The sequence below is a fragment of the Crocodylus siamensis genome, chromosome 3, assembly GCF_052110815.1.
Source record: "Crocodylus siamensis isolate JL-2025a chromosome 3, ASM5211081v1, whole genome shotgun sequence".
In the NCBI taxonomy this organism is placed as follows: Eukaryota; Metazoa; Chordata; order Crocodylia; family Crocodylidae; genus Crocodylus; species Crocodylus siamensis.
Window position 1 is genome coordinate 217,305,171 of NC_143397.1, and position 15,417 is coordinate 217,320,587.

General features: G+C 45.4%; 2 protein-coding genes across 3 annotated transcripts in view; one reads left to right on the plus strand and one right to left on the minus strand.

Annotated features, from left to right (window-relative positions):
- Positions 1 to 130: 130 nt before the first annotated feature.
- Positions 131 to 5,922, minus strand: RBM12B (RNA binding motif protein 12B). The gene is made up of 3 exons (XM_090040328.1): positions 5,816 to 5,922; positions 3,573 to 3,618; positions 131 to 2,877 (listed from the first exon to the last, which is right to left on the minus strand). The coding sequence occupies exon 3, from the start codon at positions 2,848 to 2,850 to the stop codon at positions 736 to 738; it is 2,115 nt and encodes a 704-aa protein (XP_089896454.1). The 5' UTR covers positions 2,851 to 2,877; positions 3,573 to 3,618; positions 5,816 to 5,922; the 3' UTR covers positions 131 to 735.
- A 177-nt stretch (positions 5,923 to 6,099) lies between these two features.
- TMEM67 (transmembrane protein 67) overlaps positions 6,100 to 15,417 on the plus strand; it is a 52,089-nt gene continuing 42,771 nt past the window's right edge. The window contains exons 1-3 of one of the 2 annotated variants that reach the window (XM_090040331.1): positions 6,100 to 6,361; positions 11,621 to 11,709; positions 13,077 to 13,170. In XM_090040331.1, the coding sequence (XP_089896457.1) occupies positions 6,172 to 6,361; positions 11,621 to 11,709; positions 13,077 to 13,170 (373 nt within the window). In that variant the 5' untranslated portion in view covers positions 6,100 to 6,171. Of the gene's footprint in view, positions 6,362 to 6,391; positions 6,676 to 11,620; positions 11,710 to 13,076; positions 13,171 to 15,417 lie in introns of those variants that run through there. The other variant, XM_090040333.1, reaches the window with a different exon arrangement.

Consider the following 15,417-nt stretch of genomic DNA (forward strand, 5'->3'; position numbering starts at 1 on the left):
CTTAAGATTATTTCTGAATCTAGAAGCTCAGCAGCAAACATATATGGCTCCCATATTGGTTTCCCATAACCAACTTAAGTGAACTTGAGATGGGTAAGTGTAAAAAAGTTTCAACAAGTAATCCAAGAAGTCAGTTGCAAATTATTTTATTAAAAAAGTTGTAAGGCTGGCTAACCTGAACACGAAACTACTTGAGGTACCTGTGACCACAGGAAAACAAAGAAGACTAACAGTGTGCACATAAGGAATTTGTTCATCTTTACAGTTTATCTATCCTATATATGTAGGTTTGATAAAAACCCAAGGTAATTTGTTAATGAAGATGACATTAGTTATCCAATTTGAACTGTCTCTTATGTCAGTTAGCCAGCACTTATATTTTCATAAGATATAAAGAATCATGGGACCGTGAAATGAAAGCACACTAAAAATCTTCAAAAGCATTACAGCTCCAAGATTTTATCTTGGTATTAAAAGTCAATCAACAGTTCAGTAAGATTACTAGGCTCTCCCCCACCACAAAAGGAAGTTAGCCTAATACAGTGCCAAGATGTCTTACCTTACAAACATCAATTTGAACCAAAAACTATAAATGGAAAACTGAACCTGACACTATTTACAACTTCCTTTTTTTATGGAAATAGTTTATTCTGCTTCTTCCAATAACAGAATTGTCAGTAAGAATTCATCAATACTGTGAAGTCTAGGTTTTTTCATTTTAGAGGCAATTAACCTTTAAAGTAAACTGAGCCTAACTTTGCGTGGGCCAATTGGTCTATCATTTAGTTCCTTAATAGCCGCCATTGCTTCCTCATAATTTGTCATGGCAACAATGGCATCACCTGAAGGTAATCCTTGTTCATTATATTGTATAGTAACAGACTCTGGAATGACTCTGTAGCCATAGAAGAAATCCAAAATTTCATTAGGGGTGGCTTTAAAAGGTAAATTCTTTAGCTGGATAGGTACTCCATGATCAGAACCACCACCAAAACTTGGATCAAACATAAATCTTCCCTCTGGATAGCCACCCATGTTCCTGTTTCCAAATTCCATTCTCCCAAAGTGTTTGCCATCACCACCGTAGTCCATGAAATGTTGGGGACCTCTAAAATCCTCAGGAGGACACATGAAATCGTCAGGAGGGCGTCTAAAATCAGGACCCTGCCTAAAGCTCCCAGGAGGACCAAACGAATGCTGAGGTGGTCCTTGTGGTGGTCCAGATGATGAGCCAACTGGACGAGAATGCTCATTTCTGTCATACGCCTGTGAATGACCGTGCACCTTTTCACCTGGTGCTGATGTTGGAATAGTTATACCAAATTCCTGCATCTGTTCTTCAGATATACGTCTTAGTAACACTTCTGTTCCCAAGAATCTTCGTCGATTTAAACTTTCTGCTTTCATTGCCTGTTCTTCAGATTTAAACTTCACTAATGCTTCCCCCAGCCCAACTCCCTTGTCATCGTAGAGCAAGTAAATATCATCTTCATCAATAGCAAATCCTGCGAAGAACTTCTGCACTTCAACTTTTGTCACATCAAATGGAAAATTTCTTATATAGATGCACATTTTAGGGCCAGCATGCCCCTCTCGGTAACCTTTTTCCAGTACAGTCTGCCCAGGCCGATCTCTTTCTTGTGATCTTTTCTTTTCATAAGATTCAATTAGTTTCAACATCGATCTTTTAGAAATAGGAAAGATGTACACAGCGCGGTTGAAAAGAACCATCCTGTGAAATCCCAAAGCTGCTTGATAATCTCTTTCACTCTTTAACATCACAAGAGCATCTCTAGTTCTCCTTTGATATTTGTCTGTTAAAAACTTGATTTGGTTACTACATATATCCAGCTCTCCGAAGAAAGCTCTCAAATCTCTCTTCTCAAGATTTGTAGACAGATTTCTTAAGTGTATCCAATAATCCTGGCTATGAGGCGAATGTGACCGTGACCGTGTTCGTGTTCTTTGTCTCCTTGGAGGAGATCTTGAATGAGAATGCTTCCTTGAATGTATATAGTGTGAACTTCTCACTGGAGAATGCTCTTTACTTAAAAAGGGATCCATTTCCATCTCAATCTCAATCTCATTCTTCATGCTAGCTCTATCACAGTATTTGATCCATTGCTCTGGGGCTGGACTTATTTCTATAAATCTTGAGCCAATGTATTGTTTATTACGTTTAAGTCCTTCCAAGGCATCCTTAGGTGTAGCAAATTTTACTACGCTATTTCCGTTATTCAGACCATTCCGACGCTTTATGAAGATCACTTCATCCACTCGTAACCCAGAAAAGAAAACACGTACTTCATCTTCAGTTGCAAAGTAAGGTAAACCTCGTAGAAATAAATAAAGATTACCTGAATGCAACTCTTTCCTTGACTGGTTATAGTTTGCTACACTTGAATCACCATGTCTTGTACCATTACTATGGAAGCCAGCATCTGTATGATTTGATGGACTTTTACTCATTCCTTTTGTAATAGCTGCAACTAAATGTGAAATGTTGCCGACACTTGAGGCACCAGAATTACTAAGACTTGTTCGTCTAGACCCAGATGTGGTTTCTCTTCTTCCACGATCAAATCTTTTCCTGCTCATTTCTATAGTATTCTGCATTTCTGTTTTGCTGCTGAGAAACAGTTCTATGCGGGAGTCCTTGATAAAGCTTCCTGAACAGCTCATGGCACGTCGTGCATCTTCATCTGTTGCAAAAATAATAAAAGCCTCCCCGGTTTCTCCTCCAATAATGTGCACTCCTCCATCAGGAATATTCAATCCCAAGAAGAAACGGCGAATATCTGCAGGGCCCGCAACAACAGGAAGCCCCTGTAAACGGATGACTACAGCCATGCTGCGCTCAACTCACAGCAAAATCACCTGCAGACAAAAAGGTACACATGATAGCACGTCTTTAGTACTCATCTATCACAGTATCTAAGCTCTTAAACTAACACCTTTTTAATGAAAATCCATGATTCAATCAAGCTTTATGAAATCAAGCAAGAAGCTCACAAGTTCACCACAATCATTGAATCCTGTTTTAATCTTGAAGTAGATTTAGTCAAAACCATTAGCTATTCCACCTGGAAGTATGCACAATCTGTCAATATTCCCTATCTAAAGGCAACAAGATCCACCTGAGTCAACTCCTCACCATCCACGATAAATAAGGACCGTCTCAAGTCTTCCTTGGCATGGCTGCTACTTGTCAGAGATACTAAGAACCAAAGTCTCCTCTTTTCGTTAGAGGCACTTGCTATCACAGCACTGAAAAATCTGAAAATAAAAGATATGGGGAAAAAAGAAGAAAAAAAACCCCTACGTCACCAAAAGAAAGCATTTCAGTGACTGTAACGAATGTTATGCTCTCAGACACGTTGTCTACCAACTAACCAGTTCTGCTTACAAATGCGTACATATAACAAACAATACAACGTTGTCTCTCTTCTTGCAGCAGCCAAATGCATTCAGGAAAGCATTTCCTATTTCCCAGTCATAAAGTCTGTGAGAAATGGCTTTGTGTGGTCTTTTGACAATATTCAGTGAAAAATGTTAGCCTTTAGGCAGCTTACCTGGTTCTGCTTGGAAGACCTGATAAATTCTGTAAAATCAACTTAACTGTGGAAAGAAAATGAGACATAATTAATGGCTGATATCACATCTGGTTAAAATACTGTGCCACATTGCTATTGTACATCCATATCAATGGCTAATATTAATAGCCAAGCACTGTAATGAAACCACGATTTGGTTGTTATGGAGAGGATTCCTTCCTTGTTCCAAGAGAAATACAAGTCAGACAATGTAATTCAGCAAAATGTTATGCCTTGCACTTTTGCCTGTGAATCCATTTAGAAGTAAAATATTCAAAGGTAAAGTTGCTTCTGCAAATGATGAAAACATGCCAAGATTAATGGATCATCAATTGTGCCACTGAACTGTTCACAGGAAACAATGGCCAATAAGGTAAAAGGAAAAACCTCTTCATTTAGTCCTTGAAAGATGCATAAGTCCCACTGAAGATTACATTAAACGTCCAATTCTTCTGAAATCCACCTGCTTTTGAAGTGCATGACAGAATATGTTACTCACCACCAGTTTATTCTTGAAGACACATCATGAAGAAAACCACAAGACAGAGCCAAAACAATTCAACAAGCAGAAATTCCGGGGAGTACGGAAAGTTACAAATTAAACTCATTTGTATTTCCCCCCAAATATCTACTGTCCTTCAGTCACAGAACCAAAAACACTACTTTGAGAAGCTCAGACTTATCCTGATCTTTAAACAATTCCTGTAGCATGAAAGTCATATAATATATAACATATTCCCCTACAGAAACAAGGTAAACCTATGCATGGAATTACTATCATATCATTAGCAATAATAAACTCTGGCTAACAAGCATACTGCAACATTATGCAGCAACAAGTGTGACAGACCAGGGAAAAGACAGCTCTGCACAGCCACCTCATAACCACAATAGCCCATTGCTTCACCTGAATTAGCACAAGAAAAGAAATAAAACCAAAAATGTTTCTGTGACCGGCAAATCCAGTGCTGTTTCTAAAATTTCTGCATCCTTGTTTTGGAAAAACAGCTACAAGCCCAGACAACTGCATGTTTGAAAGTCACAGTTCTAGATATAGAACTTCCCACATCTGTACAGCTATCTTCTCAGTCAGTAAAATGGCAATGCCAACATGCAAAGGAAGGATTCAACAGTAAAGCCAATTTTCCCAACAAACCTTCAACTCGAAATCAAATCCATATGCCTGCATTTCATGTGGTGGTCAGCCATATGTCAACAGTTTTCTACTTCCCTTCTGCATTCCCATACCAATTATTACCCAGTATTCTGTCTTCACCCTAGAATCAGCGATGTTTCTGTGGCGATAACTATCAAGATTTCCGCAATACATCACAGGCCTAACGTACAACTACTATTCTTTAAACCAGACATCAAAGATCACAACAGTAGTGAAAGTCAAATTGTCCCACGGATTTAAAAAAAAAACAACCAAGTTTAGCCAATGAACTTCCACTAGCCATCCATCCGCACAACCAGCAGCTGCAAGTGCATGCAAGGCATCAAGTGCTTTAAATGAATGACCCAACAAAGCTACAGGTAGCTCAGAAAGCTTTTTTCTTTAAATACCTATGAACATATCAACACTTGAACAAAGCCTTCAAAGAAGGAGTCTGAGAGAGACTGAGCAGGAAGGGTTTTGTGAAACCCCAGGTAGCCACTGGCTCAAAGCCTAAAACCTTGTGTAGCTCAAGCTCCATTTCTGATGCCACTTCACAACACAGGCAACGATCTCCTGGCACGGGAACGGGGCCCGGCCCGCAGTGCCACAGCTGGGCCGCCCATCCTTCTTTCTGCAGCAAGCCGCTGGGATGGAGCCTCACACAGGAGCCAGCGGGTGACGCAGCGAAGCACCAGCTCCCGGGGCTGGTGTGAGAAGTGGCCGACGCCGAAGCAGGTCCCCTTCCCGCAGCGCGACGACCGCGCGCTCCTGCTGCCCGAGGTTCCGGGCTCCGGGCTCCCGTGCGCCGCCACAGGGCTCCCGCCGCCCCCGTCCTCCGCTCCTCGGCCCGCCCGGGCCAGCTGGCGGCGCATCCCGTGTTCCCGCCCAGGCCGAGAGCCGGCGCTGGGGCCAGCGGGGAGAACAGGCCGTTCCCGCCCTCCCCCGCTTCAGGCCCTCTGCAAGCGTGGGGCAACCGCCCGCCGAGGAACCCCGCCCCACCCCGCTCCGACCCAGCAGGCGACGCGGCCCAGCGCGAGCAGCCGGCTTCCGCCGCCGTACACACCAGCGCCCACTACACAGGCGCGAGGAACCGTCCCGTCGCTCCGCGCCCGAGTCAGGCAGCGACAAGATGGCGCCGCCAGATGCCTCGTCGTACCGCGCAGGCGCGACCCCCTCCCCTTTGACCTTCCCGCCAACAGACACGCGAGCCTCCAACCGCTTCCTGCTAGGAGGAGGTGCGTATGACTCTCAGTACTCCAGTTCCGGTACTAACTGCGCATGCGTGCTAGCTTCAGGTTTCACTACGCATGGGCGGTTTGCATACCGGCCTATAGGGAGCCCTGATGGCTGCAGGCAGCGCGCATGCGCTCTGCAGCGACATCTCGCTAGGGACCTCCCCCCAGCGGGATCCCGGTAGCCATGGCGATAGCTGGGCGTTGGGCCGCTGTCGCGCTGCTGGTGCCGCTGCTGTTGGACGCGGGGCCCTCAGTCGGGCACAGCTTCTCCCTGCCCCTGCGGCAGCCCCGCGACTGCGGCGAACCGCGCTACTTCGACACCGCCAGCCTGGCGTGCGGGACGTGCGGGCCGCACCAGCGGGGCAGCGCCTCGGGTGAGCGGTGAGGTGCAAGGCGCCACCCCGCCCGCGCCCTCTGCCCTCGGGCTCGGGCTCGGGCTCGGGCTCGGCAGGGGCGGAGAAGTTGCCGTGCGGCTGCCGGCCCCTGGCCGCGTCGGGGGAGCCCTGGAGATGAGATGTCTCTGGGGCGCCGCGGCCTCGAGCTGCTGGAAAAGGGAGAACAGGTCCTGCCCGGGAGGGCGCCGCAGCGGCACAGCATTGCCGGGTCTTAAAAATGAAATTATCCTGTTGGAAGCTCAAGATTATTATATTGGCTGAAAAACGAGTGTACGCTGAAAATATGCACATAAGTATGTAAATAAGCCGTCTTACTTTACGTTGTTCACTGTAACTTAGCCAGGGAGTGAGTGAGAACTGGGTCATGCGGGAAAATGGAGAAAAAAACGGATTTTCCACTTTACCGGTGGAAAATATGGATTTGCCATTTTTATCGGAGAAACCTGTGGGTTTTGCAGTTTTGGGAAGAGCTCTCTGCAGGCGGGCTGGGGCGAGCAGGAGGAGGGTGGAGGAGGGGACAGCACATGAATGTGTGTGCACATAGTTGCTGGGCAGCTTGGAGAGCAGCTCCTACAAGTAGGTGTAGGGATGGGGAAATTGAGGCCTCCTATAGGGAGGGCAGGGCTGGTGCTGATGTCCCAGCCAGGCAGTGCATGGGGCATGTGACCCTGGGCTGCAATGCATGGCCACAGGGCCTTTGTGGGGAGCAGTACAGGGCTGAAGCTTGTCTGGCAGGTGAGCATGATGAGGCCAGCTCCCACCACTACGTGCACTTCCAGGAAACAGGGAGGACCCATGCCCCCCCCAGATATGTATGCAGGGTGGGTGCAGGCTGCACACTGCACGCTCAGGCTCCTGCCCTGCTGCCGTCCCCGGGGGCATCCGCAGCCCAGCAGGTGAGAACCAGTGATTCAGGAAATGGCAGGATCATGCAGGGATCTCTTTGTTGCTGCAAGATCCGTGCTGCCCTAGCAACATGCCCTCTGCATGAGGCAGCAGCAGGGGCAGCACCATGGCATTGTGTCCCTCGCTGCTGCTGCATGCACTGCCAGGGCTGGGTGGGGCTCTGGGGGTGGCAGTGATTGGCACAAACAGGACCAGGGGACCATGGGAGGAATGAGGGGCACCAGCAGGACTGGGGGGGATGAGTGGCCTTTCATTTTAATTGCAGATTTTCCAGGGTGTTTTATCAGAGAAATTGCAAAATTTGTGTTTGTTTATTTATTTTTTAAATCAGGGAAAACCAGGATCCCTGGTCATACGAAAGTGCTGGCAGCAAACTCTAAAGTCAGTTGAAACTCCCTGAGGGTGACTTGGGTTTAGCATTTGCTGTATCAATTAGCTGCCTCAAAAATTATCATACATTGTGAACACTTTTGCTGTTATAGTTCATACAAGGGTTGAAATTGTCATACAAATATAATAATTATACACCTGGCATCAATGAGCAGGTGGCCCAAAGCGATAGCACAGCCTCCATCTGTGTGCAGTTGGGAGAGTAGAATAGGCAGGCACTGAGCAGGCATGGGTTAATCCAGGGGCAGGGAGACAATGATTTGGGATGGAGGGCTCTTTAGGGAGTTTCAGTGAGGTACTGGAGGGGAGGGAAGGCAATTGGTCCTGCTGGGGGTGCCAGATAATGTGAGCAAGGCAGGCAATGGAAACCATTGGTTTGCATGGAAACCATTCAGTGCACTGCATTGGACAAATGGGAGGGCACCACAGGTGGGTGGTGAGCAGTGTCCTGGAGAGGGAAGGGTGGGCAGGGCACAAGACAGAGCCATGACCTAGTCCCCACACATCCCTGTGATGAAGAACAGGGATATGCAGGGAGCAGATCACAGTTCTGTTCCAACCCTGCATTGCCACTGCCCCGTGACCCCCACCCTAGCCCTGCCTGCCAGTCCTGCTTCTAGATGCTGCTTCCTGCCTGCCTGCAGCCCCATCCCATCCACCCAGCTGAGCATAGCCTGCTTGTGGGGGGGTCCCAGGCTGATCTCCATGGAGACTCCACCCAGCTGCTCCATCCAGCACCCCTTGCAGTGGATGCAGGGTGGATGGGCCAGGGTGCCCAGGTAGTAGGGCTGGGTCCAGCAGTGGTGACAGCAGCAGAGACACAGGCAGCAACAGCCTGCCAGAGTGAGCTACTGCCATGAGGGCTGCCAGGAAACCAAGTCTGGCTGCTGTTCTGCCACTGCCGTGCCATGTGCGCCTGGGCTGAATCCTGGGCTGGGCAGGGACAGGGAACCTGCCACAGGCCAGATAGAATCCTTTGGGCTGGATCTGGCCTGTGGGCTGTATTTTGCCCATCTCTGGATTAATCCATTGGGATCCAGCCCTGAGCAGGGCTTGAACTAGATGACCTCAGGTCGCTTCCAGAAGCTGTGGTTCTATGACCCAGGAAACTTTGATGTATTATTTTTATGTAACAGTCTAGGTCAGTGACGTTCAACATTTTTCCCTAGGGGAGCTCATGGGCAATGCCTGGTCTGGATAGTAGTTCCCATCCAGCTCTCAGGGCAGACACCAGGGACCTCCCCCCATTCTGCTAGGGTGCTCCCCTGAGTCTGGCCCTGCAGGGGGGAAAGGGAGTATGGGAAGCATAGTCCAGGCTGCAGGTATGGTGGTGGCCTAGGTTCTACCAGGCTTGAGGATTTGGCATATTAATGGCTCTGACTAGTTTTCCAGTTAGTGAGGAGCCTCACAGGCCAGGTGCAATGGCTCCTTGGAATGCAGGTTGAACACTCCTGATCTGCTTCATTGATTTGTAATATATGTTTCCCATCCTGTTATAACAATGTCACTGTTTCTAGACCTAAGTTTTTGGTGCGTCTGGTTAGCATTTCTTTTTAAATGGTTTTAAACTTTAAATTTACATTTTTATTCTTAGGACATAGTATTCCCAATACAATAGTGCAATATATTAATCTTCAATCAATAGGAAGCAGGGAAGAGAGGAATTTTTAAAAAGTACATGGTTTTGATGAACAGCATGATTTTGATGAACAGCTGAGGAGGAGTTATTTTAGGGTGGTCATAACTTTGACTACTACTCTTTCCAAAAAAGAAAAAAAGTAGTAATAATACTGCTGATCAGGAGTTTGAGTGTATTTTAATGGCTTGGAAAGTTACATATTTTGATGAGTTTTTATGTTCTTAATGAAGTCCAGCATCATGCAATACATTTAAAAATTTTAGAATAAATTCAATCCAGAATTATGCGTATATAGTTGTCACGGGGCAGGGCCCAGGAGTGGCCGTGATCTCTCCTGCGCCCCTACTGTGCCAAGTTGCCCTCCAGCACCCTCATCTTGCCCGCCACGTCTTTGCTGTTTATGTAATATTAATGGGAGGCTGCCTTTCCTGGGCTTCTCAGACTTGGCGCTCTTGCCCTATACGGATATCTCTTGGTGCACCCACCCTAGGGCGTTGCGTGGCTCCTTCCACCCTCAATACTACGCCCAAGCCTCACCAGTGTTCCGGACAGTCTCATGTCTCTGTGTACGTGCCCTCCCCGGGGCCTTTCCGGTATACGCGCCCTCTCCAGGCTTTTACCTGCTCACCCTGCCCTTCCGGGTTCTTTAGATTTGCCCTCGCCCTGTTCAGGGGCTTCCCAGTCAACTTGCCCTTCTCCGGGGGCTCTCCAATGTATACGCACCCTCTCCAGGCTTCTAACCGCATGCCCGCCCTCTTCTGAGGCTTCTTGATGGGCACACCCCTTCTTTCTGGAGTTTGCCCAATATGCCCGCCCACGCTGGGGCTCAGGTGGCCTGTAGCCATGCCTGGCCCCCTGACACTTTTTCTGGGTCATATACCCCACTGGGCTTTACTCCCAATAGTGCCCCCACTGGGCTGGGGTCAGGACACCCCATAATTCCTCCCAAGGTTACCCCACTGGGGCCAGGGTCAGGATACCTCAAAACTATGCCTCCTCCACAGTGCCAGCTCTGGCACCAATTGCTGTGCCCTCCGTGGGCACCCCCCAAAACACAGCATCCTCTACACTACCAGGGACCCCCCCCCACCCCATTCTGCTAGGGTGCTCCCCTGAGACCTCCTCCCCCTACAGCCTCACCTGGTCCTCTGGTGTTACACAAACATCACAACAACAAACATAAAGCCCTGAACCCTCCAGCTGTAACACAAAATCAGCCTACCGGCTATATAATTCCATGCCACCCTGGCTCTCCATCAAGCCTCCATGATAGAGGCCTCTCCATCCCATCAACACACAGATGCTCAAGCAGCTCTGCTCAGCAGCAGAGCTCCTGCTTCTCAGCCTGTCAGAGAGGGACTGACTCTGGCCTCGCCAGGCCCTGCCCCCTTTCAGTCAGCTGACCCAATCTGTTGCTTAAGCAACCTTCAGCTGTGCTGCCCTGCTGATTGGCAGCCAAGCCCTATTACCAGTGCCAGTAGCAGGCATCCTAGTGCCCTGCTACACTAGTATAAATAATATTGTTAGACTCCGACTCCATGAGGCGCCCGACGACTAGGGAGATGATGATCCAATTGCTCAGAGAGCAAACACCAGCACACATTGTTAGCAACCGCTTTATTCAAAATGGAGACAGCTTTGGGCGAGCTCTCAAAAAAACTGAGGAGCAGCCACAAACATTAGTTCTTTCTACATTTTTACACCGTGGTTCATACTTATTAACATTTACTCCATCTTTGTCTCTCCTTTATTCCACCCATATTCCCTCCTATCTTAAGCTCTGCCTCTGTTTACTTCATTAGCATAGAATTGCCTATGGATTTCACTTATTTACATGTCTTTGCTATGAGCACATGCCTAAAACCATGACCTCGGCTTATTCTGGTCACTTGCGGTTTCTTCACCATCTCCAAGGTCTTGCTTCTGCTTTATCTCCTAACCCTCCTACCCCCAGTGCTCATTCCTGCCCATGGCAGGGAGTTGGACTTGATGATCTGTCTAGGTCCCTTCCAACTTATTGATTCTATGATAGCTGGTGGGCTGCATCCTGTTCTCCTTACACAATGAGCTATGTGTCCTACATACTATCACATTGTTAGGAAAATCCTTGCCTAAGCATCTTGCAATGTTACTTTTACTATATTATTCTGCCTTGTGCTTAGCAGCTTTGCTGGGCCATAGGCTATAGCCTTGTATATAGCTGCAAATTCAGTGTTCCCCAAGATCCAAATACAGTCACCCTAACAAATATATGCAATACTGGAATAGTATATGTAATATAAAATTTATCCCTTGCTTTTTAGGTACTTCATGTGTATGTTTACCAGGATTCAAGATGGTTTCTAATAATGGTGGGCCATCTGTTACTTGTGAAAAGTGCCCCGAAAATGTAGTAAGTATTAAGCTTTGTGTGTTTTGATGTAGCATTACAATCTTTTTTTTTCAATTTTAAATAGTTTGCAAAGCATTAAATAAGCTAGTGTAAGACAAAAAATAAATATATGTAATTATGATTTGACTTGAGAATTTAACTTTAGCAATGTTACTTTAGCAATTAAGCTTTATGTTATATCAGCAGTGTTTTTTCATTTCTTCATGTTTGCAACTTACATTCAGTCATCTATAAGACACAAATCATCACAAGTCATATTTATGGTTTTTTAAAACAATTTTTCATGCTTTATAACTAGAATGGGGAATACTTCGTGTAAAAGTAGTATTAGCACATTGTCTTTCATGCCAAAAATTGACTTTCCTAGTTTTAAATGCTTTGAGTTGTGCATTTGTGAAAATGCCATTGCCAACAAAAATTCTTTATGCTTAATGTAGGCATTAGAATAACTGTCTGAGCTTGTACAGTGTATATTGCAGTGGGGTCTCTGAGTAGAATTCTGAGGCATTGCAGTAATCAAATAAATAATAAAAACCAGTGGAAATAAATGACTAGACAAACATAAGCTTTTTCATAATGATTTTTTGGTTTGCCCATTCTCTCATACTGTCAAATGCTTTTAGAGGCTTTTGGACATTAGATGTGTTAATGCTACATCAGTGTTTCTCAACCTCTTTAGACTCACAACACACTTCAAGAGATTCATGGCACCCCTCAGAAAATGCCAGCTCTTATTTTTTTTTGTTTTTTGACTACAGAAAAATATTAGAGCAGTTCTTCGCTTGTAAAGAACTCAGAAAGACCACATCAGGTCAAAATGTTTTTAACACTGGATTCCTTTTTGAAATAATCTAGTTTAATTTTGTGAATCCTGTATGCACACTTGTAATAGCACTAACAGGAAGTGGCACCCTTTAAAGGATCTCATGGTCGTCTGGTTAAGAATGACTGTGCTATATAATGTTCAAAAGCCAAGTATTATATCATGATTTTAATGGAAAATATTCTCTTTCTATTGTATACAAATCACTTTTAACCATTACTTCTTTATTTTTAAGATCAGATTAATTCATTTCAACATCTTTAAAGCAAAGGAAAAAAAGGTTTTAAAACCCCCTTTATATCTAATTACTCATCACTTTATAAACCACCCACCACATAGAGTCTAAAACGCAAAGCCATGCATCTGAATGAACTCCTACTGAAAACAAATCTTTGTTGTGTTCAGACAGTTTTATGGTTGTTAAGCCTGAATAATGCCTCAATGTCTCTCTCAGATAACTTAAATATGTTGGACATTTTTCCAGGTGTCCTAGTAGGCTTATTTTTAAATAAAACATTCTATAACTATTTTAAAATTTATTTAGAATGGAGTTACTGAAGATGGGTGGAATTGTATTGCTTGTCCTAAAGGCTTAACTACAGAAGGAAAATGCAAATGCCTCAACAATGAAATTTTAGGTAAGAAATGTATGTGTAGTATAAATGTTAGTGTTGATTTTAGATATCTGAGTTTGTCAAAATAACACATTCTGCTCAGTTAGCAAATTAATAAGAAACAGGAGGCTGATGCAATTCAAGGTTAATCCACGTTTTTCAATCTTGGTTTTTAAGTCTCCCTTTCTAACCCCCACAAAGTACATTCGTGGCAGGAAAAGCTGTTTTATCTAATCGTTATTCAGTCTGAAGAGTAAAATGCTAATAATGGGAAAAAATTGCAACCATGCTTAAAAATATAAATGTGTATACGTCTTATTTGTGTCTGTATACTACTGTGTACTTCACTTCTTTGCTGTTATTGATCTGTGTCTGTCATAATTAGAGATAGTTGAAACATTTTGGACAAATAGCTTATTTAGTAAAATATTTATTTTGGAAACTTCTTAATTCATGCCAAATTTCATGAATAATTTTGGCCAAAAATTAAAAACATTTTTTTTGCTTTGAAATGAGAGGCCATTTTGAAGTTTCCTTTATTTTTTTTCGCTGAAGTAATACTAACAACATAATAATCATTTGGGGTCAATCCAAAACATGTTCTCCTCTGAGTTGGGCCAACTAACCACAACTCTAGTTTTAATCCTGCCTAAGACTGCTTATTCTTATTGAAATGGAACTGCAAAATTTTAAGTATGCAGTTCTTTTGAAGATAGTTTTGAAGTTTCTCCTCGGCATCAGTAAATTCTTCTTTTCAAAATCCTTAGACGCAGGGGTAGTAGTGGACATAGTCTTCTTTAGATGCAGGGGTAGCAGTGGACATAGTCTTTCTGGACTTTCAGAAGGCCTTCAACATTGTCTCTCACCCCATTCTTGTTAAAAAACTGGGGGACTGTGGTGTCAACACCTACACAGTCAAATGGGTCGCCAAGTGGCTGGAGGGCCGCACCCAGAGAAGTAGCGGATGGGTCATTTTCGACCTGGAGGGATGTAGGCAGTGGGGTTCCACAGGGGTCGGTCCTCAGTCCCGCACTGTTCAACATCTTCATCAGTGACTTGGACGAGAGGCTAAAAAGCACCCTTTTCAAATTTGCTGATGACACTAAGATGTGGGGGGATGTGGGCACACTAGAAGGAAGGAATAGGCTACAATCGGACCGTGGAAGAAATCAAACTTCGCGTTGTGGTTGAATCAGAACTGACAGAGCCAGCTTTGCTTTATTTAGAGCTATACTGTGATCACAGGGAGAATTCCATACAGCAAGGGGAATCACCCTTGTCTGTTTCAAAGGATTTCTCAGACTCTCTAAGTTTACAAGCGTATTTATACTAAAGACAGAGAAAGAGATAAAAAATACACCTTGAAGAAAGAAAAACAATAGTAAATTACACAGAAACTTAGAACGTTTACTTAAACAACTATCTGTGCATAGGGCTATCCCAAGGCATGCAGGAATACACAGGGCAAGATATCAAGATAACCCAAGGAATGCGGATTCCTTATCTCAGAACATTTGAATTAAGCAGTATCAGCACGTCTGGTCTTTGTCTGTTTTTTCTAGTCAAGTAACCCAATTACTTCTACAGGACCTAGACAGGTTACAGGGGTGGGCGAACGAGAATAGTATGGGATTCAACACTGACAAGTGCAAGGTTATACACCTGGGGAGGAAGAACCAGCAGCATACCTACAGGCTGGGGAACTCCTTTCTCATCAGTGCAGAGGCAGAAAAGGATCTTGAAGTCATCATTGATGCCAAGATAAACATGGGCCGGCAGTGTGGGAATGCAGTCAGGAAGGCCAACCGCACCTTGTCGTGCATCCACAGGTGCATCTCAAGCAGGTCCAAAGAGGTGGTACTCCCCCTCTATGCGGCACTGGTCAGGCCGCAGTTGGAGTACTGCATCCAGTTCTGGGCGCTGCTCTTCAAGAGGGATGTGGACAACATGGAGAGGGTCCAGAGGAGGGCCACTCGCATGATAGCGGGCAGCAAGGCAGGGCAGGCCCTACGAGGAGAGGCTACGGGACCTGAACCTGTTCAGCCTCCACAAGAGAAGGCTGAGGGGGGATCTAGTGGCCTGTTACAAACTAGTCGGAGGGGACCAGCAGACTTTGGGGGAGTCCCTGTTCCCCTGAGCACTACCAGGAGTGACTAGAAATAATGGTCACAAGCTGACAGAGGGTAAATTCAGGCTAGATATCAGGAGGCACTACTTCACTGTCAGGGCAGCTAGGATCTGGAACCAACTTCCAAGCAAAGTGGTGCTGGC